The sequence below is a fragment of the Delphinus delphis genome, chromosome 9, assembly GCF_949987515.2.
Source record: "Delphinus delphis chromosome 9, mDelDel1.2, whole genome shotgun sequence".
Lineage (NCBI taxonomy): Eukaryota > Metazoa > Chordata > Mammalia > Artiodactyla > Delphinidae > Delphinus > Delphinus delphis.
Genome location: NC_082691.1, coordinates 82,522,445 through 82,548,113, shown reverse-complemented (window position 1 = coordinate 82,548,113; position 25,669 = coordinate 82,522,445). Strand labels below are relative to the sequence as shown.

The following is a 25,669-nucleotide window of genomic DNA, read 5'->3' as shown; positions in this document are numbered from 1 at the left end:
CAGGATTAATCTCAGAATGATATTTTGGATATGACATGTCTTTAATAGGATCCTTAAGTAATCAGAGGAATTTTCTTAAAAGAGCAGTCATATTTTGAAACAGCTATTGTTCCCCAGAGAGTGTTACAGTTTGGGTCTTGCATTTCTGTGGTTACCTAATGCTTCCACTCACCACAGTTTTTTGTTTGTTTGTTTGATTTTTAAACACATTATGCATAGTCTTCAACTTAAGACTTTGTCCCCAAAGTTTTCTCCTCAAAATGTGTAATCACTTTTGTCCAGTCTCTTTCACTAGCTCCCTTCCCCAAGCTGGTGGGTTTTCTGAGAGCTCTGTCACTCACCTTTTCCTGTTGTTGATTTCAATATTCTCTCTGAGTGATCTCTTCGTTCCCAACACTTCAACTTCTTACTGTATCTGCATCAGGCAACATTGTGATTACAACTCCCTTCTCTCTCCTTAGCTGCAGACTCACTTTTTCTCAGTTTCATGTTCCATGGGTACTTTGAAGACAACTTATCCTAAATCAAAATCATTCTTTCCTCCTCTCCAAACCTGTTCACCCTCCTGTGTTTCCTACTTGTTTAATAGTGTCATCACACAAACTGATCACAAAGGCCAAAACCTTAGAGTCGTGCTTAATGGTTTCCTACTACCTCACTACTTAGATCCAATCAGTACAACCTAAATATATACAATTTTTATTTGTCATTCATGTCTCAATAAAGGTGGGAAAAATATTACAAAGCCCTACTGATTCTAACTCAAATTCTTACAGGTCCACCTGCCCCTCCTCAGTACCAGCAGCATTACCCTAGTCATCATTTCCCATTGCCTGTTCTGATAACCTCCTAACTGGGCTCATGGCCTCCTATTCTTTTCACTCCAGGTTGCCCTCTTACGTAATTCAATGGTCCTCATTCATTTTTCTCCCGTGAAATGCGGCGGTCATAGACAAGACGTATTCCTATGGGCTACTAAATGTCAGGCACTTTAATTACACATAATCTTCTGCAGGCTCTGCATGCCATGCATGATTTGGCCCCCAAATTACCTCTCATTTTTGTCTCACACTTCTCTCCCCTTCACTCATTAACTCCACTGGCTCTTTCCTGCACTTTCCCATGTGATGCTCTCGCATTCTCTCTTCTTTCTGACCTTAACCAAGTGATACCAACTTTAGGGACACTTTTCCCAAACGTTCCTCAATCTAAATTAAATGTCCTTTCTCTTCCTCCTAGGACTTGCCATAACTTATATACTTAGTTTGCGGGTTTGTTTTGCATTAAGCCTGTTTTACCCATAACATCTCTAAACTCTGTGAAGGCAAGGGCCGTGTCTATTTTATTCACCATTGTAAATCCACATGCCCCACATGGTATCTGACAGATAGTGGGCACGCCATAAATATTTACTGAACGAATGAATCAATCATCACAACTATTCATGGCATATCAGTAGACTAACTAACTACAGGCTCTGTCTGTGGATTATGGGCAATTCCCACCCCTGAAGAGCATAGTGTAGGGTTAGTGAGGGTATTTCTATTGCAGGGATAACTTTGGCAGTGCTCTAACTTATACAGAAAATAACCTTCAGTACTCTAGCACTGTTATTCATACAGTATTGTCACGTATGTTAAATCTGATCACAACACACGGGACACCCCTTGTCTGGCTACCACATGGTTCTTCTTTGTTTGCCTACTTGAGGTTTCTTCCCAAAGTGCACAGCTCATCATGTAATTCTCCTGCTCATGAGCTTTCAGTGGGTTCCCATCCTTTTCAAGATAAAATCCAAATTCTTTGGCGTGTATAACAAAGTCATTGTCAAGCTGGACCTGTCCATTCTTTCCAACCTCAGCCCCAGCCAGTCTCAACCATAGGTCACGATCAAGCAAGGTTCTTTCATACCTTGGCTTCTACCAGAAATGTCCCATTTTTGTCCCTGTGTTTATGTATATTTGCCATTTAAAATCCAGCTCTCTCAAGCACTTGAGTTACTCCTTCCTCTGTGCTCCCAAAGTGTGGTATACTCTCTCCATTCTAAAATTTATTACATGTTCCATGATAATTTATTGGAATGCCCCTCTCCCAGACTAGCTGGTAACTGCTGGATTAGACTATTCATTCCCAGTGTCCAGCCCAATGCATGGCATATAATGGCATCCAGTAATGTTTGGGTGACTGAATGCATTGTCAACTGTTGAGAAGAAAACATGCCTTTGCCTACTGAAGCAATGCTATAAATAAATGATGATTTTCTTGTCAAGCGACTCAAAAAGCCTGCTTAAACCATAATGCAATTGAAACATCTTGCTAATATTGCTTTTTCTCCTAGTATCAGAATATGCTATAACTGTACCACTGAAACAAAGGAAACCTCCTTCTTCTCCTCCTAGCCCAGCCCGTCGGCAGGGGGCAGAGATCTTTTCTAAACTTTTCTTTTTGGCTTCATGTTGCTTTAAAAGGAGAGGCCAAAAGAAGAGTTCTTGTCTTTTTCCATGTGAGTGGGACGGGATTTCTGCCATTTTGATTTTCATGGTGAAGATATATGTCAACTGAGGGTTTGTGTCTTTGAAACTTGGCTAGTGTCTCAGTCTTGAAGACCACTTGTCTCGTAACATATTATGGTGCTGCATAAGAATCTTGCTGCAATACTATGAGCTCAAAAAAGGAAATTAACCTTAAAGGAAGTCTACTGATAAATAAAATTAGCAAAAGGACCTTCCTTCCTCACATGTGGTCTCACCTATAAGACATACTCATACCTTTTATTAATCCAGACTCTTATCCTTGGACTTAGGTTAAATGAATTAAAAGAGCCTTCTTTCCACTCTTTCTCTCTTGTCCCACATTTTGTACACTTTGGTTTTTTTAAAGACATCCACAAAAATAATGTTTAAACTTGGAAAAAACCTCTGATGTATGATTAAGTTATTGATGTCATTTATTTGATACATATAATGCAAAAAAGTGATTGCTTTTAGTAGGTGAGAATGACAGATATTTTGAGAAACAATATCCTTTACTGAGTCACGTGTTTTTATAAAGTAGCTAACCTCATTAAGTGTGTTAAGTAAATGTCTTTTCCTAATCACTTTCTCTGTTTCTTTCTTTTTTTTTTAAATAGGTGGTGTTTGCATTGCTCAATCACAGAAAATCCCACGTGAACCAAGACCTGGAGAATTTGAAAAAATAATCAAGCGTCTGCTAGAAACACCTAATGCTCGGGCAGTGATTATGTTTGCTAATGAAGATGACATCAGGTGCTGATTGCTTTTCTTCCTCATGTAGGATCAGATTTGCAGCCCACATCCTTTTTCTGACATATTTCATGTTCAGTGTAAAATCTTGTGAGATTTCATAGGAATTGCAACATTCTCATGCAATTACAGACTGCCTTCTGCTACATAGAGACAACAGCCTTCTAGTTTCTCAGTCCAATCTGTTTATCAAGTAAAGCCTGGGGACTGAAAGAAATGAGACAAATAACGATGATAAACAGAATGATGTGAATGAGGTTAAGGATAAGGCTAATTATCAGCTGCTGGAGTTAAAGTCTCCAATATATTCCTTTTAGGAGATGATAAGACTCAGGCAGTTAGAATGATTGACTGGTTGTTTAATGGTGACCTACTGAGTGTTTATGACTTCATATAGCTGGTCTTGTAACATTCACAAGTGTAGAGTTTCTTGGTAAATGTGGTATGTTTTATTTCTTTTTATTCCAATAGGAGGATATTGGAAGCAGCGAAAAAGTTAAACCAAAGTGGGCATTTTCTCTGGATTGGCTCAGATAGTTGGGGATCCAAAATAGCACCTGTTTATCAGCAGGAGGAGATTGCAGAAGGGGCTGTGACAATTTTGCCCAAAAGAGCGTCAATTGATGGTAAGGATGCACTGTAGAGAACTTGCTTCATTCCAACTGAATCTAAACTCAAAAGCAAAATCAGGGTATCAGCATACGATGAGATGAATCCATTATTAATGACTCGATAGAATTTTTAGGACTGATGGCAGAATGGTCAAGACAGTAACTATTTAACTCAACATATTGTATATATATATATTTTTTTTATTAGAAAAGAGTACCCACTAGATATTTTTTTAGGGGGCGCTGCTGTTGGCCTTGGATATCTCCGTGATGTTAGTAGTCGCCCTCTAAGTTTGCATATTTCCATGGGTGTATACAGTGGTTATAGCATTGTTGGAAGGAGAGTGCTTGCTTTATAGCAAATGAAGACATGATGCTGGCCTGGCTCTATGGGTAAATAAATGCAACAGCAAAGATGTGGAGCATCTCTGAAAGGCAGTCTGTCTCCCAAATATCTTTTCCAATGATCTCGACAGTGATTGAAATTCCTACCTTTGCCATTATCCTTGGGAATAAGGCACTATTTCCAGGTGGTCTCCCTTCAGTGAGTTGGTTACCTGAGCAGAATGACACTAGCCCATTACCCATGACTCCAGAAGATTACATTAGTAGTGATTAGTTTATTGAATTAGCTGAAAATGGAACATGCGGGACAGATAAACCTTGAGGCAAGTAGAAGCACGGAAGCCTGGAACACTGATTCGTGCTAGGGGAGAGAGAGGAGAATGAGAAAAGTCTGAGTTGGTTTTGAATATTCAGCACGAGGTCACTGCTTGCTGCCGCTGGGAGACACAGAGGAGAGACAGAGGTGGTGCGGATGCCACCCAACAGGCTTACCTGCTGTGTACATCCCTAGAGTCAGGTGCCTGAATGGTGAATGGTGGGAGTGGAGATATTGTCCACTGATCCCCATTGACTCTTGCCACAAGGGAAGCCTTAATGCTGGGTTATTGGCTGCCCTCCCCCATCTGTTATACATATTTTTTCATGCAATGATCACAGCATCATATAATATCTATTCAAAAGCTCTGATGGTATTTGGTTTTGATTTTGGACGAATATTAAAATCATACCTTTCTTCTTTAAAATAGGGTTCGATCGATACTTTAGAAGCCGAACGCTTGCCAATAATCGAAGAAATGTATGGTTTGCGGAATTCTGGGAGGAGAATTTTGGATGCAAGTTAGGATCACATGGAAAAAGGAACAGTCACGTAAAGAAATGCACAGGTACCCACTTCAATGTTTTCCTTGGTGCATTCGTTTTATCATTATCTGAGAAATGAAGTTTTTCTACGTGGATAATGATGACGGTATCTTCTACTTCCTCACGTCTCTTGTTTTAGTTTCTCAGTGGGGCTGAGCTTACATTGATCGTTCAACAGACTTAGGTGTGCTCACTGGTTCTTACAGTCAACGGACAAGTATGTACTGAACATGGGGCATGTGTCCAACACTGGGATATTTTAATTCTATTTAAGAAAACATTTATTGAGTGCCTACTTTAGGCAAAGTACTTTATTAGGTTTGGTGGGATACTTACAAATAAGCAAGACATGATTTTGCTCACCAGGAGCTCAAAATGTAGTGAGGATGACAGATCATAACAAATCGCTCTAAGATAGTGTTTTTCAACTATTTCAGTCCATGTTCTCCATATCTTGCACAGCTCTATCAGCTATGATTTTTTTTGATGCTCTACTTTCTATATCTTGTGCTGAAAAATAATAGTGATATTAAATGTGCATTTTTTGAGTGTTAGAATGAAACTTTTTATTTGCAGAAACATGATTATGTACGTAGAAACGTCTGTGGAGTTTTAAAAATGACTTAGAACTAAGTAGTACATTTAGTGAGATCAATTCAAGATACAAGGTCAATATAAACATCCTTTTAATCCATTTATATATATATATTAGAAACTAACACATAGAAAATGAAATATGTACAGCATGATTAAAAAGAACGTAAAAAGTTAGGGGTAATTTTAACAAAGATGCATAAGTCTTCTACACTAAAATCTTCTACACTGAATGAGCATCTTATAACCAGACACCCCTCGCTTGCTTACCCCCTGGCCCGGACATTTTGATACGACCTCCTTGCCCGTGATTCACTTCCTTTGGAAATAGCTGTTCAAATAAGAGATGTAATGTGATAAGTGCTAGAGCAGCCGTATAAATGGAGCAAGATGGGGATGTGAAAACAGGGGCCCTGTGGAGGATGCGCCTTCCAGGAGCTGGGGTGAGTGAAGTGAGGCAGAGTTCCTGCTCACAGGGCTTACATCTGAGTGTGAAAAGACAGACACTAAATACGTAAACGAACAGAGACTTCCAGGTGCCTCGGAGAAATACAACAGAGTAAATGTGAAAAGAGTGACCAGGTGGTCTCGGGAGGGACGGTGGCAGTTACTGTAGATCATTTGGTCAGGATGCTTTGGAGGTGACATTTGAGACCAGACCTGAGTGGCCGGCGTCGTCAGCCACGTGAAGATATGAGGGCAGCCCATTCTAGGATCCAGGGCAAGCCTCTTTGGTTCAAGGTACAGATACAAAAAGGTCAGGGAGGCTGGAGTGAGTGAGAGTGAAGATAGGGAGTGAGAGGGGAAGTGAGGAAAGAAGAGGATAAAGAGACAGGCCAGCTCATGCAGGACCTTGGAGTTCTTCCTAGAAGCTCCAGAGCTGAGGAGTTGGGGCTTTATCCTACCTGTAGGGTAGAATTACATGAGGCTTTTCATTTAAGGCACTGCTCAGATAGCTGTTTCAAAAAGATTCCCCTGGCAGAAGGGTAGGGAGGGTTAGAGATCAGGGGAGAGAAAGGGCCCATCCAGTAGCCCCTATAATGGGCAGTCACAGCTTAAATGAGATGTGCTAGTTGGGGGTGGAACACAGAGTGCAGAGATTGTAGTAGGTAGTATTTACGGTACACAGTGAGTGATTAATGCAGGGGAGATGGTGGTAAGTGATGGAGGTTCTGAATGTTAAATCTTTGACAACTAGGTCTAGGAGAATTACTTAGCAGAAAGGACAGCACGGATGGTAGATGTGGAGGGACGACCGTGAATTTGGTTCTAAGCTCGCCTCATGGAACTCCCCAGCAGGTGGCAGCATAAGGTCTGGCACCCCACATTGTGTGCTGCACTAAAAATACAGATTAGGGAGTGGCAGGTGGAGACTTGGAAGTTAAAGACGAGGACAGAGAGGCAGTTGCTGAAGGAAATTGTGCAGATGTGATGGATGACAACTTGAGCCTCTAGGGGATGAGCCAGAAGAGGAAATGAGCATTGTGGTTGGGGAAGGAGATGAACTGGGAGTCAGGAGAGAAGATGGGGTGCGCGCAGGTGGAGACTCAGGTTGAGAGGGCTGGAGATGGAGTGCGCATAGAAGTAGAGGAAAGAATGCTTTTCGAAGAAGTTTGACAGAGAAAGAAAGTAGATATGGTGGGAGAGCTTGAGAAAGAAGCAGGCTTTCAGAAGTTTCTTTAAGAGAGGGCACGTTTAAGCATTTTTTTTTTTTTTTTTTTGCGGTACGCGGGCCTCTCACTGTTGTGGCCTCTCCTGCTGCGGAGCACAGGCTCCGGACGCGCAGGCCCAGCGGCCATGGCTCACGGGCCCAGCCGCTCCGCGGCATGTGGGATCTTCCCGGCCCGGGGCATGAACCCGTGTCCCCTGCATTGGCAGGTGGACTCTCAACCACTGCACCACCAGGGAAACCCTAAGCATGTTTTCAGATAAACGTAGCAGTCAGAAGAACTATCAAGGGAAAGCGAAGTTAAATGTGGAGTAGGATCTTGACAGAAACTTTAGGGAGAGGCTTAAGAGGAAGGTGTTACCTTTCAATCATGTAATTTAATTGGGAAAAAGAGATACACATACACGTACATAAGCAGAGAGCAAAACAATCCTACGATTAAGTGTTAAATTTGGAAATAGATATTGAGGAAGTTCAGAAAATGTATGACTGTAAGTTCAAGTAAAATTCAAAGCTTCATGGAGGAGGCGAGTGTTTGATAACAAGAAAGATTTGAGAAAGCATCCGAAATGAGGGCAAGGATGGGCCAGCAGAGAGTGGCATGGAGGTGTGTGAAGAGCAGTGCAGAGGTTCAGCTTATTGGAGAGGAGTTTGCGTGTCAATGAATAATGGGATCTAAAGAGCAGGCAGTTTATAGAAAGGTTTGAAAGGAGAATTTACACACACAGTACCTGATGTGTTTCTCATTCAGGTATATGTTACAAGGTGCTTAGTTTTTGTGTGTGTTTTTTTTAATGTTTTGTTTTTAATTTATTTAATTAATTTATTTATTTTGGCTGCATTAGGTCTTCGTTGCTGCGTGCAGGCTTTCTCTAGTTGTGGCGAGCGGGGGCTACTCTTAGTTGCGGTGTGCAGGCTTCTCATTGCGGTGGCTTCTCTTGTTGCGGAGCATGGGCTCTAGGAGTGCGGGCTTCAGTAGCTGTGGCACACAGGCTCAGTAGTTGTGGCTCGGGGGCTCTAGAGCACAGCCTCAGTAGTTGTGGCACACGGGCTTAGTTGCTCCGCGGCATGTGGGATCTTCCCGCACCAGGGCTTGAACACACGTCCCCTGCATTGGCAGGCAGATTCTTAACCACTGCGCCACCAGGAAAGCCCCAAGGTGCTTAGTTTTGAATTCTGAATGTTATTGTTTGATCATCCACATGTTTAGATCATATTAATGAAAATTTACCAGTTAGTGAAATGAATGAATTCCATTCTTTGTATATATTTGTATATATGATATATATGTACATATATACTATATATATGATAAAATTAGCAATTAATCACATAACTCTTTAACATACTGTTTTCAGAATCATCAGTTTCTTGAAACTCATATTTTCCAAAAAATTTTGATGTCTACAGATGTTCTTTTAGCATTTGTTGATGGTGTGTAAGGAATCCTTATTTCAGGCATACTGAACTGGGTTGCTGTATAATCCAGACTTGGTGGCATGTCTGCTGCATATTCCTTTGATTTATTTGGGTGTTGCTAAAATTGTAACAATCTGCCCAATTAAAACTATTTCTAGTGCAATGAAAATGGTGTTTACTCCAAGTGCTAGGGCAAATGCACCCTTATGGAATGGGGTCAGTAAACAGATTTTCATGCAAATTCCATTGTGAGTGATACTAAAATAACTTGTCCCTGGGTAGAAAATAAATAAAGAACGCAATATTCTAACTTATTTTTTTGGGAAACAGTAACACATGAATGTTTCCAGATGGTGAGAGAAGATACTTGTACCCCAAATTGCCATCAGCACCCAGTTTTTATCTCTATTTCTGGGAAGCAAAGAAGATGGTCAGCACGTTAATGGTCAAAGAGGAAATGTACGTAAGAGGAAAAACCTACAGGATATTCATGACTAGAGGTGTCCAGGGTTTGAACATTATATTTCCAATTTGCCCAATTCCACCTAATTCAGAAATGAATGTGTACAGTTGTGCGTGTTTCAAAATCTAGGCTTACAAGGTTTACATCTTAACCATTCACAATGAGTCCAAAAGTTAGAGAACTCTGAAAGTGGGATATCCACAGGTCCTTTCTGCGGCATTTAGAGCATCCTTTGTGGGTTATGTTTTGAGTCAAATTTTACATTAGGCGATGGTAATCTGTAAACATAATTGCATCCGTTGGGGGCAATACTGGCAATGTATTTACGTGGATAAGAGAGTGCTTCCAGCAGGCTAGAACTTCTGTCTTATCAATTTTCGGGAGATAGAATGTCTTCAAGCAGTGAGGAGCATCCTCTTCCTAAAATTAACTTGGTACAGTTTTTCTGAGATGATCTCCCCCCTAGAATCTCAGGAAAGCTTTCAAAAAGATGTGATATTACTGTTAACTTTGATATGCTGGCCGAATTCCAAAGTGAAGTAATTCCTGCCATCCACTTAGCTATTTATGTAGTTATTATTGCTTCTGCTGAGTTCTGAAAGCTACTACTACTTAATCCTACTTAAAATTCCCTTTGTCTTTCTCAAAAAGGAAGAAAGATTCTTTTATACTTGTTATCATTGTTGATGGGTGTTATTTCATAGACATTTATCTGACCTCTTCTCTTTTCCTCCCTCCCTGTCTTCTCCCAGACTTAATGCCTTTCTGCTCCTCTCGACCCAAACACCCACACCCTCCCTTGAGGACTGTGGGTCTAACTCTGCTCTCCTTGTTTTGGCGCATTTTTTTTTTTTTTTTTTGGTACGCGGGCCTCTCATTGTTGTGGCCTCTCCCGCTGCGGAGCACAGGCTCCAGACACGCAGGCTCAGCGACCATGGCTCAGGGGCCCAGCCGCTCCACGGCATGTGGGATCTTCCCGGACCGGGGCACGAACCCGCGTCCCCTGCATCGGCAGGCGGGCTCTCAACCCCTGCGCCACCAGGGAAGCCGATGGTGCCTTTTTTTCACCCACCTATTCTCCCACTCACACCTCTGCCTGAACTCCTCTTCTGCTGCTCCCCTTCAACATCTCGTTTTCTCTTTTTCCTGCTTTTCCTCTGATCAGTCCCTTACCTGACATTGTTTTGTCCAGCAAGACCCTCACTGACGGTAGAGAGTTTTTCTCTGGAGGTCTCAATTGAATTTTGTAATGGCCATCATTCTGATTCCCTGTCTTTCCTAGTGAGGCCTGATAGTGAATATTGCAGGGAAACTTGAGCACGTGCAGAGCAACGGCTAATCAAAGGCAGTCTCTCTCTTGGGTCACACTGTGTCTTGGCCTTCATTTCTCCATCATGAATTGTAAATAGCTCTGCCCCTCCCAAAACAACATTCTCTGACCAACCCTCAAAATCCGGTCGGTATAGCATCTTAAAACATTTTGCCTCATTCAACAATTTGTTCATTCGTTCATTCATTCTTCATTCACTTATTTATTCATTTTGGATAGCCAGCCTCGTGCCAGAGATTGCTAGAGACACAGACAAAGAGCAGATCACCTTTGCCTTCAAGTTGCTCACACACCATCATATACACCATCTTAATGAATCTGAAGTGCTTTCCTTGTCTCGTGGGTTTGAATTCTCAGCCAGGAGGTTGGGGCACTGTTGCTTAGCTTGTGTACGGCTGACACTCAGACGCTAAACGGTGGTGAGCATATGCTACTTGAAATGGCCTGTTGATTCTTATTTATGACGATAGAAATAGTGGTAATGGAAAAAAGCAGTGCACAGATATGTTTCTTCCCACAAACAAGAAATTCTGTCAGTGAACCAAATAGCAGGCTCATTTACTTATGGTGCCAGAGTAACTATGTCACTTTTCAGGTGTGACTCTCCCTCAGCCTTTCCCTGTTTTGGGTGCCTATGAAAGGTGGAAGCTCTCACCCATTCACTCAGATTCATGGAGTCCACATGAGTGAACTGGGGGAGGGATCGCACCATTGGAAATGGTGATTCAGAATGAAAGGAAACTAAGATAACTTTCCCAGCATGAAAATGTGTTCTGTCGTACCCATTTGCTCCTTGCATAGAGAAAAAGTCTGTGGGGGACAATATCTTTGCATTTGCACCACAGAGTGGCCATTTAGCTCGTATGCTCCTGTTCTTAACTTATTTAGGCCACTTCTGAGATTTCATACTGAATTTCAGTACATGAATTTGAGATGACAAATGGGCATTGATTTCAGACATACTGGATTTCAGAATTTTAGAGCTGGGACATAAAATCAGGATCCTTCTTTCCTTTTGTAGATGAAGAAACTGGAACCCAGAGAAGTTTAGTGTATGGCTGAAGAATCCCACAGTGTTAGAGCTGCAGCTTGAGTCCTTGTCTGTGTTATTTGAACTTACACTTGAATTTTATATCCTTGATTTATTTTATCATTTACTTATTTTAGAGTTCTTAACCACATAGTTGAAAAGTGTTTTTTTTCTCTTTATGATATTTTATGTATGACAGCAATGCATTATGAAATCTAAAACCACCAGCTATTAAGTGAAACAAAGATTGCACATTGGTTGTTATCTAATCCTATAGAAAAGAGTCTAATATTTTAATATCCTTCGTGTTGATTTTCAGTGTGTATGTAGTATTTGTGAGTGGGTCTTGAACAGAATAAGGCTCTTCCTCCAGTTCCCTGGCCCCCCGCCATTTCTAAGGGTAGACCTAGGACTATATTAAAAAGAAATGGAGAAACTATCAACCATAAGCTTCTATAACTCTTAAGTCCAGTGGCATTGAATTGTAGGATTCACTTTGCTGAATTACAGTTAGTTTGCCCATTTATTCATTCCCTTATAGGAACCTCCCCCCCACCATGTATTTTACAGCAGTGCAGGAAGCACTGTAATGTATAATAGCACTTCTAGAAGTTTAGTGAGCACATAAATCACCTGCGAACCTGGTTAAAATGCAGATTTTGATTTCATAGGTCTGGGGTGAGGCAGTCTACATTTCTGACCAGTCCCAGGTCATGCAAAGTCCATGGGCCCTGGGACACAACTGAGTAACAGGTGGGGATTAGAGTTAGTTTATAGAGATAACAAAAGTCCCTGACATTTAATTAGCATAATAGATAGGCAGCTGTGCTAAAGATTACTGATAAACTCAAGATGTCTTAAAGAAGATCATCTAAATGACTTCAAATTTTCAAATACAAAAATTTACAATCACTAGCCTATGTTATGTATACTATCTTCAATAAGTATTTAATTAGTAAAGTATAAAGATATTGCAGTGTGTGTGTGTGTGTGTGTGTGTGTATTTGTCTTCTCATTAGGAAATTTGAAAGTGGGAAGCTTAATTACTAAATTTAAAGAAACGTACACAGTTTCACCTGTATCTCTAAAATCTGCAAAGTAGATAGCAAAGCTTGCCATATCAGGATCCAAAAATATTCTGAAAACTTAAAAAAACTGCACTGTCAGTCATAAACACACATAGAGTAAAGGAGTTGGAAATGTCCATAGAGATCATTTTGCTCAATTCTTTCATTTCTCAGTAAAGGAAATTGAGGCCCATCTGGCCTAAGTGAGTTGTCTAAAGCCCCATAGCTACCTGAAGGTGATGGTAGGGCTGAAATCTGACTTGACACTTGATTCTTTTCTTAATCCTTTCCTGCTCTGAAAGCCTTTCCCAGCGAGGGGCTGAGTTGCATTGATCCGTTCCACTATCTTTCCCTGGCATAGCCTCCTGAATGTTTTCATACATATACATACTTAGCCCATCTAGGGTTAAGTATTCCCTCTGTGTGAAGCTCCCTGACTTCTAAGGGGGGTCACATTGATGCTCTTGGTCTGAGAAGCACTAATACTGCTGGAAGTGTGGAAGTGTAAGGAAGTGACCTTGAAGAGTGAACTCTAAGTGTACATAAACTCTTACATTTTTCAGACAGTAACTTAAAACAGAAGAACATCCATTCTATAGAATCAAAATGAATTTAGGAGTCTAGAAATCTATTCCTGTAAAATATACAGTGGACTCTGGCATTAGCTTGATTGATTAGGGAGTCACACTTATCTCTGGAGAACATGATAAACATGATCTCCGGAATATTAGGCTGAAGGACTTAGAAATGGACAAGAGAATAAAAGCAAGTAAGTGACAGCTAAGCATTTTTAAGAACCAATTATTTGAAAACCCATAATAAAGCTCGAGCCAGTGAGGATGAGAGAGGGATGGGAAAAGTATAGAAACATTAGAAAAAATTATCTTTCCCTCAAGGCTTATTAAACTTCAATTGAAGGAACCACTTCATTAAAACAAAGCAAAACAAAGAAAGAAAGAAAATACAGATGGCCCAGTATTAAGAAAATTTGATGTTCTTCCTCTCCCTCAGAAAACATACAAGACAGATAAATGTAGGGCCCAACTATTTACATTACAAAAGGAATATTTATTTTCTAAGAAATTTTATCTTGGGATTCCTTTAAACCCATGAGATTTGAAGGAATTCTATGGCTACCACCATGACTTGATGAAATAAAAGAGATTTACACAAATTCTGATGAACACATACAAACAAAAAGAGCTACATATTCAACTGAATAAGGAATTGGTTACATTAGGGCAAGGGAGACATCAGAGGAGGTGTGATCAGAGTTAACTAAGGCTAACTGAGAAAACCTTCTGGAGAGTCTTATTTTTTGGTTACTTGTAGCTTTTGTTAAAACTCTATAACATGCTAAACTTCTCTAGTCCTTCCCCTCAAGGAGCTTATATTTTATGAAAAAGACAGTAGTTAGAAAAATGAAGATACTAGTCTGTAAGCTTCTAGTAGGCAGGACCTGTATCCTCAGGACTTAGCGCAGGCTTAGCATTCATTATATGTTTGTTAGTTAATTGGTAAAAAATGATGGCCAATAGCCCACTTGCTCTTCATTTGAATCGTGTAGCTATGATGATGGGGCCTAGTTTGGCATAATTTGGACAAGTATTTTAATTGTTGGAATGGCATTTTCAATGAAAGGAAAAGCTTAATACAAATGATCATATTAAAAGAGCCTTTACTGTAATTTAAGAATAAAATGTACTCTTCTGGTAGTTTATTTGTCTTTAAATTTCTGACTGCACTGCTAATATGGAGATGAGAATATAATTCTATAAACACATATAGGCCTGTGTCTTTCAGTTAAATCTAACTGGAATATTTGTTTTCATGATTATAAAAGCCATGACTCTGTAGTGTTGTATTTTTTTAAAATTATATTTATGCTATGTGGGCAGAGCATACTATATATCCATACTACCTCTAATCTAACAGAATAATAAAAAGAAAATTTGGAAAATATGATAGAAAATGTCAGTTAAGAATGTGTTTAATAATTCCATTTAAGGAATAGTACTCAGCCATAAAAAATGAAATTGAGTTATTTGCTGTGAGGTGGATGGACCTAGAGACTGTAATGCAGAGTGAAGTGGATCAGAAGGAGAGAAACAAATGCCGTATGCTAACACATATATATGGAACCAAAAAAAAAAAAAAGGTTCTGAAGAACCTAGGACAGGACAGGAATAAAGACACAGATGTAGAGAGTGGACTTGGGGACTCGGGGAGGGGAAAGGGTGGGCTGGGACAAAGTGAGAGAGTGACATGGACATATATACACTACCCAATGTAAAACAGATAGTTGGTGGGAAGCAGCCACATGGCACAGGGAGATCAGCTCGGTGCTTTGTGACCACCTAGAGGGGTGGGATGGGAAGGATGGGAGGGAGGGAGACACAAGAGGGAGGAGATATGGGGACATGTGTATATGTATAGCTGATTTACTTTGTTATCCAGTAGAAACTAATGCACCATTGTGGGGCAATTGTACTCCAATAAAGATGTTAAAAAATTTCCATTTAAGCATGTTTATTTGTTTATTTGTCTATCATTGGTTTTCTTTCCCCACAAGAACATAGGCTTCATGAAGCAGGGACCTTGTTTTGTTCTCTGTTGCATCCCAGTGCTTAGGAAGCCATTTGGCACAAATAGGCTTCCTCAAAATACCTGTTGAATGAATGAATGAATTGAATCCAGCTTATTTATTACCTAATTTTCCTCAGGTACTATTAGATGTTGGGGGCATATTAGCGAATGAAACAGAAATGGTCTTTGCCCTCATGAGGCTTATAGTTTGAGAAGATGAATAATTAAGTTGCGTCCCTGCAATGAAACGTGTTATGGCTGGTGAGTGGGAGCGCGTATCAGGGAGACCTAATGTGGCGTAGGGGAGAAGAGTGGTGTCATTTAAGTTGAGACTAAAACATAAGCAGCATTTAGACAGGACAAAGGGGTGATCAGTAGGATTATTATTTCAAATAGATGGAAGCACAAAGGCCAGTAGGCAAGAGAGAGGATGGCGGTTTGAGGAAATGAACAAGTTCAGTAGGGCTGTGATAGAGAGTAGGGGGGTAGAATAGTAAAAGAGAAGGATAGAGACCTAGGAAAAGGATGGGCCATGTAAGATTTTATATGCCACACCAGGGAGTTAACATTTGTTTTGAAAGGCAATGAACAGGCACTAAAAGGTTTTAAACAGATCAGTGACATGATCGGATTTCCATTTTAGAAAGATTATTCTGACTGTAGCATAACACTGGCAAGGTGTAATGCTGGAGGAGGGAGACCAGTTGGATATTACAGTAATTCCCCCAGGGATGATAGTGACCCAGGTTATGATGGCTGTACTGCACTGGGGTGTGGAGAGAAGTAGATGGATATATTTTAAGAGATAGATTTAGGATTTGGCAATTAATTATTTACTGAGTGGAAGAATCATGGATGACAACTTGATTCTTGGATTGGGAAATTGGGTCATTGGTTGAGAGAGTGTTCCTGACATACGAATGATTGGGGAAGAGGGGGAAGGAGAGGATGATGAATTCTGTTTGGGATATGTTGAATTTAAGGAAGCTGAGAGATATTCAGCTGCAGGTGTCTGGGAAGCAGTTAGTTGGTTATGTGAGTCTGAAGCTGAGGAAAGAGGTTTGCCAGAAATTATGTGGACAGCAAATTGCAGAGGGCCTGAGCCAGAGCTTGATGGACTCAGCCTTAGGGAATGTGTTGAAGGAGAGGACCCTGGAATTCTAGTTTCTCTATGAATTATTTTCAGTAACCATGAGTGGACCCTCTAAGGTCATATTGCTGATCTATAGCCCTAGACCCTACTTCCCTCCCTAATGTCTCTGCAACTACAACTGACTAGTCCAAGGCTGGGTGCTTGACCCAACCTGTACCACCAGAGTCTCTCCAAAGGGTATTTAGACCTGTAAGTGAAGGAGGAATACCATTTTCCCTTGGGCGGGAGGGTGTGTGGTGAGGCTGTGAGAGGTAAGGCTGGGGAGACTGTCAAGTTCTTTACTGTGAGGAGAAAGTTGGCCTGGGATAACGATATTGACATGTAGCCAGAACAGAGATGGCAAATGGAAAGAGTTCTGACTGTGATCAAAACCTTAACCATGCCCTTCCTGCAGGTATGTGAGATGGTTCAAGACCCTTCTAATTAAATTTTCCCATCCTTAGCTAGCAACCTAAAGACCAGACTAACATGATAATAATACATAGGAAGATTAGAAGAGGTAATACACATAAAGTTTATTGCTTGCTACATAGGGAGTACAGCAGGCGCTATAACCTATCCAACAGCAATTTCCCTTTCTGCTAGGCTGGTGTCATGCAATAGAATTTTCTGAGATAAGGACGGTTTTCTGTATCTATGTTGTCCAATGGAGTAGCCACATGTGGCTAACATGTGGCTGTTAAGCACTTGAATGCAACTAGTGCAACTGAGAAACTGAATTTTAAAATTAAAATTTAATTAGTTTACATTTACACGTGAGTAGCTACATGTGGCTACTGGCTGTTTTATTGGACAGCAGAGGTCTAGGCTGACAGACCTACAGAACAAGAATTTTATTTTAGTGTGCATCCCATGTAACACAGTTAATTCTTTTTTTTTTTTTTTTTTTTTTTTTTTTTTTGCCGTTCGTGGGGCTCTCACTGTTGTGGCCTCTCCCGTTGCGGAGCACAGGCTCCGGATGCGCAGGCTCAGCGGCCATGGCTCACGGGCGCAGCCGCTCCGCGGCATGTGGGATCTTCCCGGACCGGGGCACGAACCCGTGTCCCCTGCATCGGCAGGCGGACTCTCAACCACTGCGCCACCAGGGAAGCCCAACACAGTTAATTCTGATTGGTCTGGTTCATTTATGGTGGTCCTGTCCTGTTTTGCCAGTGTTTAGTTAAAAGGGTAACTTGTAATATAGTTCTGGTCAATGAGGTAGATGGGAAAGACTTCCAGGATCCTTTAGAGAGTGGGGAGTCTTTGTTCTTTTGGTTGTTGTTAAATTTGTAATTGGTGGCTGGACCTGCAGCAGGGAAATCATGCTGAGGGTAGCACAGTAGAAGAGTAGAAGGAACCTCAGTCACTGCTGATGTCTTTGAACCTCTGAATTAACCAGCCCTGGAGTCCCCTTCCATTCTTGTGATATGAGATAATGATAAACCCTCTCAATCTGAAAGCCATTTTGCACTGGATTTTCTCCTATTTGCAACTGAAAGCATACTGACTAATACAGTATATTATCAATGAGTGGGAATGATTTATTTAACATGACATGAACATGCCTCATTTTAAGAAGATATGACAAAAATTAAAATTCTAAGATAAATCAGGAGTTTAATGTTTCCAACACAGACAAATTGTTTATATTAAATGGATTTGCCACAGGTTTCTTAAATACTGACTTCCCAGTCAGTGAATATAAAATGTGATTTGATTTATGAAAATTAAAATGATATACAGCTTTTCAGCAATCTTTTACTGAGACATGTTTCTATATAAGTTGCAGAATTATGAAACACAAGTATTAGAGAATGCTCCTTAATTTGTCAAAATTAATTCGCCTCTGGGTTCTGTTAAGCAACGTGCCCTAGAGCCTACCAAAATGTTATTTTACAGATGGTGGTGGTGTGCTACTTACCACCCAGACAGACAGCAATTTAGCTAAGCATTTCTCTTCGCAGTGTAAGTGAAAACCTATTCAAAGTGCTTGTACGTTTATCAACTAAATCATAAGACCTAAGAGGAACTAGGTGTTTATTATGTTTTCTGTGTCTAGTAAAATTATCAGCCTCATTGGTAGACATTCCAACATGCATCTTAGCTGTGTGATCTTGGGCAAGTAACTTAACCTCTAAGAATTCTTGCTAAATGTTAATTTTTCCTATCTCTAGATTTTGGTGGTGACAGTGGTGGCTGTTATTGGTATACAGACTTTTCACAAAGGCCATTCAATTGCTCTGTTTCTCCCTTATGTTACCAGAATGCTCTCTGGCTAAAACATTGAGCTTAAATGTAGAACTTATATTGTTTTTAGAAGTGGTGCTTATTTCTTTAAATAAGCTGAGTTAGGATGTGACTATTCATTGGGAAAGGAATTAGTATTCTGACCAATAGGTGATGTCATTTCACCCCTGTGTTACCTTCCATTAGCCCATTGGCCCACACAGCACCTATTAGCTGCAGGTTTATTTGCTTACATCACTGTGGTCAAATGGTTAGAACTGTAGTTTCATTTGGGAAAATGATTAATATCTTTCATTAAGGATGACCTGGTTTAGGATGACCATTCTCGCCACTATTATTCAACATAGTTTTGGAAGTCCTAGCCATGGCAATCAGAGAAGAAAAAGAAACAAAAGGAATCCAAATTGCAAAAGGAGAAGTAAAACTGTCACTGTTTGTAGACGACATGATACTATATGTAGAAAACCCTAAGGATGCTACCAGAAAACTACTAGAGCTCATCAATGAATTTGGTAAAGTTGTAGGAAACAAAATTAATACACAGAAATCTCTTGCATTCCTATACACTAACAACAAAAGATCAGAAAGAGAAATCAAGGAAACAGGGCTTCCCTGGTGGTGCAGTGGTTAAGAATCCTCCTGCCAATGCAGGGGACACAGGTTCGATCCCTGGTCTTGGAAGATCCCACATGCCACAGAGCAACTAAGCCCATGCACCACAACTACTGAGCCTGTGCTCTAGAGCCCGCCAGTCACAACTACTGAGCCCATGTGCCATAACTACTGAAGCCCATGTGCCTAGAGCCCATGCTCCACAACAAGAGAAGCCACTGCAATAAGCTCATGCACCACAATGAAGAGTAGCCCCTGCTCGCTGCAACTAGAGAAAGCCCGCGCACAGCAACGAAGACCCAACACAGCCAAAGATAAATAAATAAATAAATAAATAAATTTTAAAAAAGAATAAAGTACCTAGGAATAAACCTGCCTAAGGAGACAAAAAACCTATACTCAGGAAACTATAATATACTGATTATAGAAATAAAGGATGACACAAATAGATGGAGAGATATACCATGTTCTTGGATTGGAAGAATCAATATTGCAAAAATGAGTGTACCACCCAAAGCAATCTACAGATTCAATTCAATCCCTATCAAATTACCAATGACATTTTTTACAGAATTAGGACAAAAAATTTTACAATTTGTATGGAAACACAAAAGACCCCAAATAGCCAAGGCAATCTTGAGAAAGAAAATCAAAGCTGGAGGAATAAGCTGAGGCTCCCGGACTTCAGACTATACTACAAAGCCACAGTAATCAAAACAGTATGTACTGGCACAAAAACAGAAATATAGATCAATGGAACAGGATAGACAGTCCAGCGGTAAACCCACGCACCTATGGTCAACTAATCTATGACAATAGAGACAAGGATATACAATGGAGAAAAGACAGTCTCTTCAATAAGTGGTGCTGGGAAAACACATAAAAGAATGAAATTAGAACACTCTTTAACACCACACACAAAAATAAACTCAAAATGGGTTAAGGATCTAAATGTAAGGCCAGATACTATAAAACCCTTAGAGGAAAACATAAACAGAATACTCTTTGACATAAGTCACAGCAAGATCTTTTTCAATCCACCTCCTAGAGTAATGAAAATAAAAACAAAAATAAATAAACGGGACCTAATTAAACTTAAAAGCTTTTGCACAGTAAAGGAAACCATGGTTCCCAAAACACTTCAGAAGTCTTTCTGTGGGCGGTCGGAATATGCTCTACGTCTGTCTCCCACCCAGATCTCTTCCAGAAAGAATATCGGCAATGCTAGCTAAGCTGTTACATGGCAGCAACGTTCAGTTCTTTGCCAAGAGAGATCCAAGATTCTAAATATGCTGATTCAGCAGAGCACAGAGATGAAAACTGATGAAAGTCTCAGGTATCCATCAGAATATGTGATCATTTAAATAAGATTCAAATCCCACTAGCCCACAGAGAATCAGAGGACATCAGGTGAGGAAGGAAGCTTAGAGGTCAACACATCCAACATTTTGCTGAGCTTCACCTCTCAGCCTGATGTAAAATGAGGACAGGGAGGGCACAGACACATTTTGGTTTTACTGATTCAGTAGAACTCGTGAAGGCTTTATTTGGTGCAAAATGAGGCTTTCTCATTGACTCTAGGCTTATTAGCAGCACACAGAAGGATTTCCACCGTGATCTTCTTTTTGTCCCCAGTCAGAGTGAAGGCATAGGTCTAACGCAGGCTGATAGCTTGGAAGAGAAAAGTACCAGCAGACCAGAGCCCAGAGAATGGGCCGGCTGCCAGGTCTGGGTCCAGCACCCTGAGGAGTATCATTTGTCTGAGCTACTTTTATGAGACAGAAGCCTTCTTTTCTGTATTTGTACCTGTGAAAGGGAGCTGTGGTGTAACTGATCAAAAGAAGCAGAAAAACAAATAATTCATATTGGTTTGGGATGCCCACCTACCCCTCCCTTTTTCAGGAGTCTTCATTCATATCTCAGCACATGGCCAACGTTCTGGGAATTGTGGCTTAATGCATCCCAGAGGGGTTTCCTTAATAGATATGAAGGTTTAATTCAGTAGAACCCAGAAATCTGTTTAGCTTTTTCTCCCTTGCCCCATGACAGAAAATGTCCCTGTTACTGATTTCTTTGTGGGGTCATCTGCATAATCCCTACGGCTGACACAAAGCCCGACTTCAGTGTGCTGTGCTGGCTGCACGACTCACATCTTCCCCGAGGGCTGCAGGTTTGATGAAATGTTTAAATGACCTTTTAGGACAGATTATTATGAGATTGGGCAAACAATTTGTTCTTCCAATTCTGAATAACTTTGGTGTGTATTTGGGGTAAATGTAGAGAGAGTTGGGAAGAGTGTGAACAAGATACTTGGGTATTCCTTGCAGATGAGGTGGTGATGATGTTGATAATTTTGATATAAATAGCGAGTAACATTTGTCAAAAGACGGACAAACTCAACACAGTTCCTCATTGCCAGCTCCCTCCTTTCCCTCTCAAAGACAGACACATGTTCAATCACTGGTGACTTTCTAACCATTCAAGCGCTCCAGTGCTTCCCAAGGACCACAGCCCTGTGGTCAGGGAACTTTCTGCTGATGGCTCTCTGGGAAGCTCAGTACTATCTTTAACATGGCAAGTATAATTTGAGAGTAGATTTCCTTCAGGGACATCTCTAAATACTGTATGCATTTGTAAACTACACACAACCTCATCGCTCAGTATGTCCCTCCGGAATCTTATAATCTGGCCGTAGGTTTCACTTCCTAGAGCTTAGTTATCTATCTCCAGTTGATTCTTTCATCTAACGCTAGTTCTTGAAAAAGAAGTCTCTCCTCGTTTGATTTTCAGGTGTATCTCATGCTCATTTTAGGTTCCAGATTGAAAACTTCCTTTTTTTGAGACACCCAGATGGACCACATCTTAGTCCACTGGGCTTTTATCATCTGGATCCCTTGAATGAGTCTACTTGGTTTGGACACATTTCCAGAATAATGCTTCTCTGTCCTTACAGAATGCAGCCTTCCCCTCTTTTGGCTTCCCCTCTTTTGACTCTGCTTCTCTAGTACATTCATTCATTGCAACTTAGAATAAACACTAGATAAATATCTAAGATTGAATTCCACATTTCATATGTTTTATTATCTGGGAATCTGGCTGCATAGAAACTATAGTAACTTAGGGATGGGAGGTATTACTCAAGAAAGTCTCCACACATATATATTTTGGAAAATGAAATTTTGACTCTATAAGATGAATTACCTATGACTTTTCTTCAGAAAAAATGTATTTCAGTGACCTTTCATTTATATGGCCATGCTATTAATCTGTTGGCATTAATGAATTCATGCAGCCTGCTCAGAAATTAATGGAGTCTGTTTATCCTATGGATTTTCTCATTCACTCCTTTTAGCTCTTCTTGTCTTCCTGGCAACACTGCTGACATCATAAAAGATGTTGCACATCCCACTGCTACAGCCTTTGCAAGTTTTTTTTATGATTATCACACATTTAGGGACTTGTATAGTACTGGATCTCTGGTCAAATTATTTTGAAATTGTAATACAAAGTGCACAGGAGAAAACTGAAAATGTGCAGAAGTAGGCATGCTTTTCTTGGAAAAAACTGAAGTCAAAATAAAAAGTAAGAAGTATAAAATGTGTCTGGAATTTTGCTGCTCTGTTTTCTTAATTTGTTGGTTTACGTACTTAACTGGTTGATCTCAAGTTGTGTTAATAGGTATGACAAGGGTCCATGTAAGTTCTGGCAATAATGTGGGGAAGCTCAGATTTGATTTTGCAAGTTACGTGAGTATGCAGAATGATCCTATCATCAAAGTCCCTGCCTTGTAAAACATGCTTTGGCATGTGTTCACGAGAGTGCCCTTGTTCTGGAACAAACCAATTGAGTAGAGCAGAACATCACTGTACCTGCACGGAATTACCTGGATAACTTTGTAGTTATAAAGAGTAAGATAAAAACTACATCATTATAATCACTCCATGCTCTTTATATGACTGAAATAATACTGTGCCAAGTGCCACAAAGAATAAGAAAATGCAGCCCCTGCCCTTCAGGAGCTTTCATTTCCAAGGAGAAAAACAAGCTTGCTTTTGGATTCAGATAAGAACCTTTATTATGATTACAAATTGGGTTTCCTTATTTTATTTCAGAAATGTTCCATTTGAAGGTGGAAGTTAGCTTGAAATGCACCCCCCAGCTCCCTGAAGATTTAAAACCATTCTTGAATTAGTAAATGTATTCAAAAATTAAAAAATCAGATTTGTTGTATGAAATCATCTAAACCTAATTTCTCTATTAAGACTATTTTAAGTTTACTGAAAATAGCCTTAATAGGCTATTTTTTTAAGTTTCATATGCTTAAATGTCCCATGATTTCCTGCTACAGAAAACAATTTCCCTGCTGGTGTGAAAGATGTGGGCTCTTTTTCCAGCTTTTGATCATAGACCTCTAAGTACTGAGTAAGACAATTATGGCTGGGGTACTCCTCTGACTATTCTCAGGGTGCAGGGAACAGGAAGGAGCAAGGTGGGACTGTGGACTAATCTTGGGTTGATTTTTTAAGTCTTTTGAGGTTGAACCTCTATTTTTAGCAGTTAGGTTGGATGTGTGCTTCTCAACTCTAGAAAGTTTGAGTTTATTTAGTTCTTCCCTTGATTTATTTACTGAGGCTCTTAAACTACATTCTGTGTCACTGTAGGAATATGGTGGAGGAGAGGGCAGTGGGTCCTACTGGGGTCCCTGCAAAGCCAGCCATGATGCTGCAAGCATCCCTCATAGATAAGGACCAAGACTGAGCTGCTCTGGTTTGAAGATGTTGGATGATGTGGGGTTTGTGCCAGAGTGTTGCTTCATCTCTCATGTTGAGCTCAATCTCAGCAAGGCCAGTTGAAAAGCAGGGTCAGCTTTGGATACAGAGGTATAGAGTAAGTGGCTGCCCTCAGGACAGGACTTTAGGGTGTCCAGAAGAAATTCTCTTCTTGGAAATACTTCCCTCACCTAGTTGCTGATGAAAGAGCTCCAGGAATAAGATACAAAGCCTCCAACTTGTCTTACCTCTCTGTCTAGGGCAGATCTCCTTGCTATATGCCCATAGAGCACTATACTCACTTTTACATCATCACTCACTTGTACATTTCTGTATGGGATTGTTTGATTGATGTTGATTCCCTATTAAATTGTAAGCTCCAAGAGCATAAGAAGTGTGTTTTCGTTGCTCACCTTTGTGTTCACTCCGTCTGCCACTTAGAAGGCACTGGATAAGTATTTGTTGAGTGAATAATGATGTAAAAAAATACTTCTGTGGTAGGTGAGGCATTCATTAAGTTTACACTACAATGAAAGCCATTTCTCCCCAATAGAACATGATCTCCATTTTCTCTGTCATTTCTAGTTGCTAAATTGACTTTGAAGTTGAGAGATGGGGCTGTGACTCAGTATACATAAACTCTTCAAGAAAGAATGCGCTTCATTTTCTTTTTTTGTCATTGAATAAGAATGAAAAAAGAATGATAAGAATGAAAAAAAGAAAAAAGTGAGAGGCTTCTTAAGCTACTGATATCCAGTAGTTGGTGGGAAATATCGATATTTGTGTTGTTTGCCTTTTGTTTAGTTGCAAAACTCCTACATTTCTATCTTTGACAAAGTTTTATGCAATCAATCTGGATGCTCAAATTTTTTTACTTTGATTTTCTTTGTTTAATCCACTGCTGAATGACATTCAGCTTTTAGTTGTGGAAAATGTTTCCATGTCTCCATCTTTTAAGGAAATGTTCCTAAATGGCTCAGTCATTTTGAATACAGTTTTCTTCTGTTTGTTTTTAATTTATAGCACCAGTAAATGGTTTCTATTATACTGTTAACTAGTGCTCATTGACGATGATGATTTTTAAATTCTAGGGAGCTAAAAGGAGAAATCACAGCTCATTTTATTACTATGCAGGATCTTATGACAGATATTTAATACTATTATTCACCCTTGATCTTTTCTTTGCTAAACTGTCTGCATTATCTCTATTCTGATTTTTTATTTTTTCATTGGATATACATATGTTTTTTACAACTGTTGTTTTTTAAAAAAACATGGTTGAGAAATATCTGTCGTTTTCCATCTCTCTATTGATCATCTATCTATCTATCTAGCTATCTATGTATCTATCTCTAAACCAAAATTTTTGAAACATATCTAACAAGTGGGTGTGGGATATATTAACAATATGACTTCAGATATGAGCTATTCTTGGTGAAAGGATTTATTTCATCTCTGTGACTTGGATTCTTCAACTTGGAATGATTCTGGCTGAGCCCTTCTTTTATCTGACGTTAAAGTTTTTGAATACACATTTGGTTGCTTCAGACCCACCTGAAATGCAGCCTCATTGAAATATAGGTGTGCAATTCATAAAATTATATTTTTACCCTTCTTGATACATAAAAAAAAGCAGCTTTTTTTGTGTGTGTAGAGTTGGAAGAAATATTT

General features: G+C 40.0%; 1 protein-coding gene across 2 annotated transcripts in view; it reads left to right on the top strand.

The window, feature by feature from the left end:
* Positions 1-25,669, top strand: part of GRM8 (glutamate metabotropic receptor 8) — a 752,204-nt gene that overhangs the window by 319,536 nt on the left and 406,999 nt on the right. Inside the window, exons 3-5 of one of the 2 annotated variants that reach the window (XM_060019982.1) lie at positions 3,131-3,266; positions 3,735-3,889; positions 4,966-5,103. In XM_060019982.1, the coding sequence (XP_059875965.1) occupies positions 3,131-3,266; positions 3,735-3,889; positions 4,966-5,103 (429 nt within the window). The remainder of the gene's footprint in view (positions 1-3,130; positions 3,267-3,734; positions 3,890-4,965; positions 5,104-25,669) is intronic. The other variant, XM_060019983.1, reaches the window with a different exon arrangement.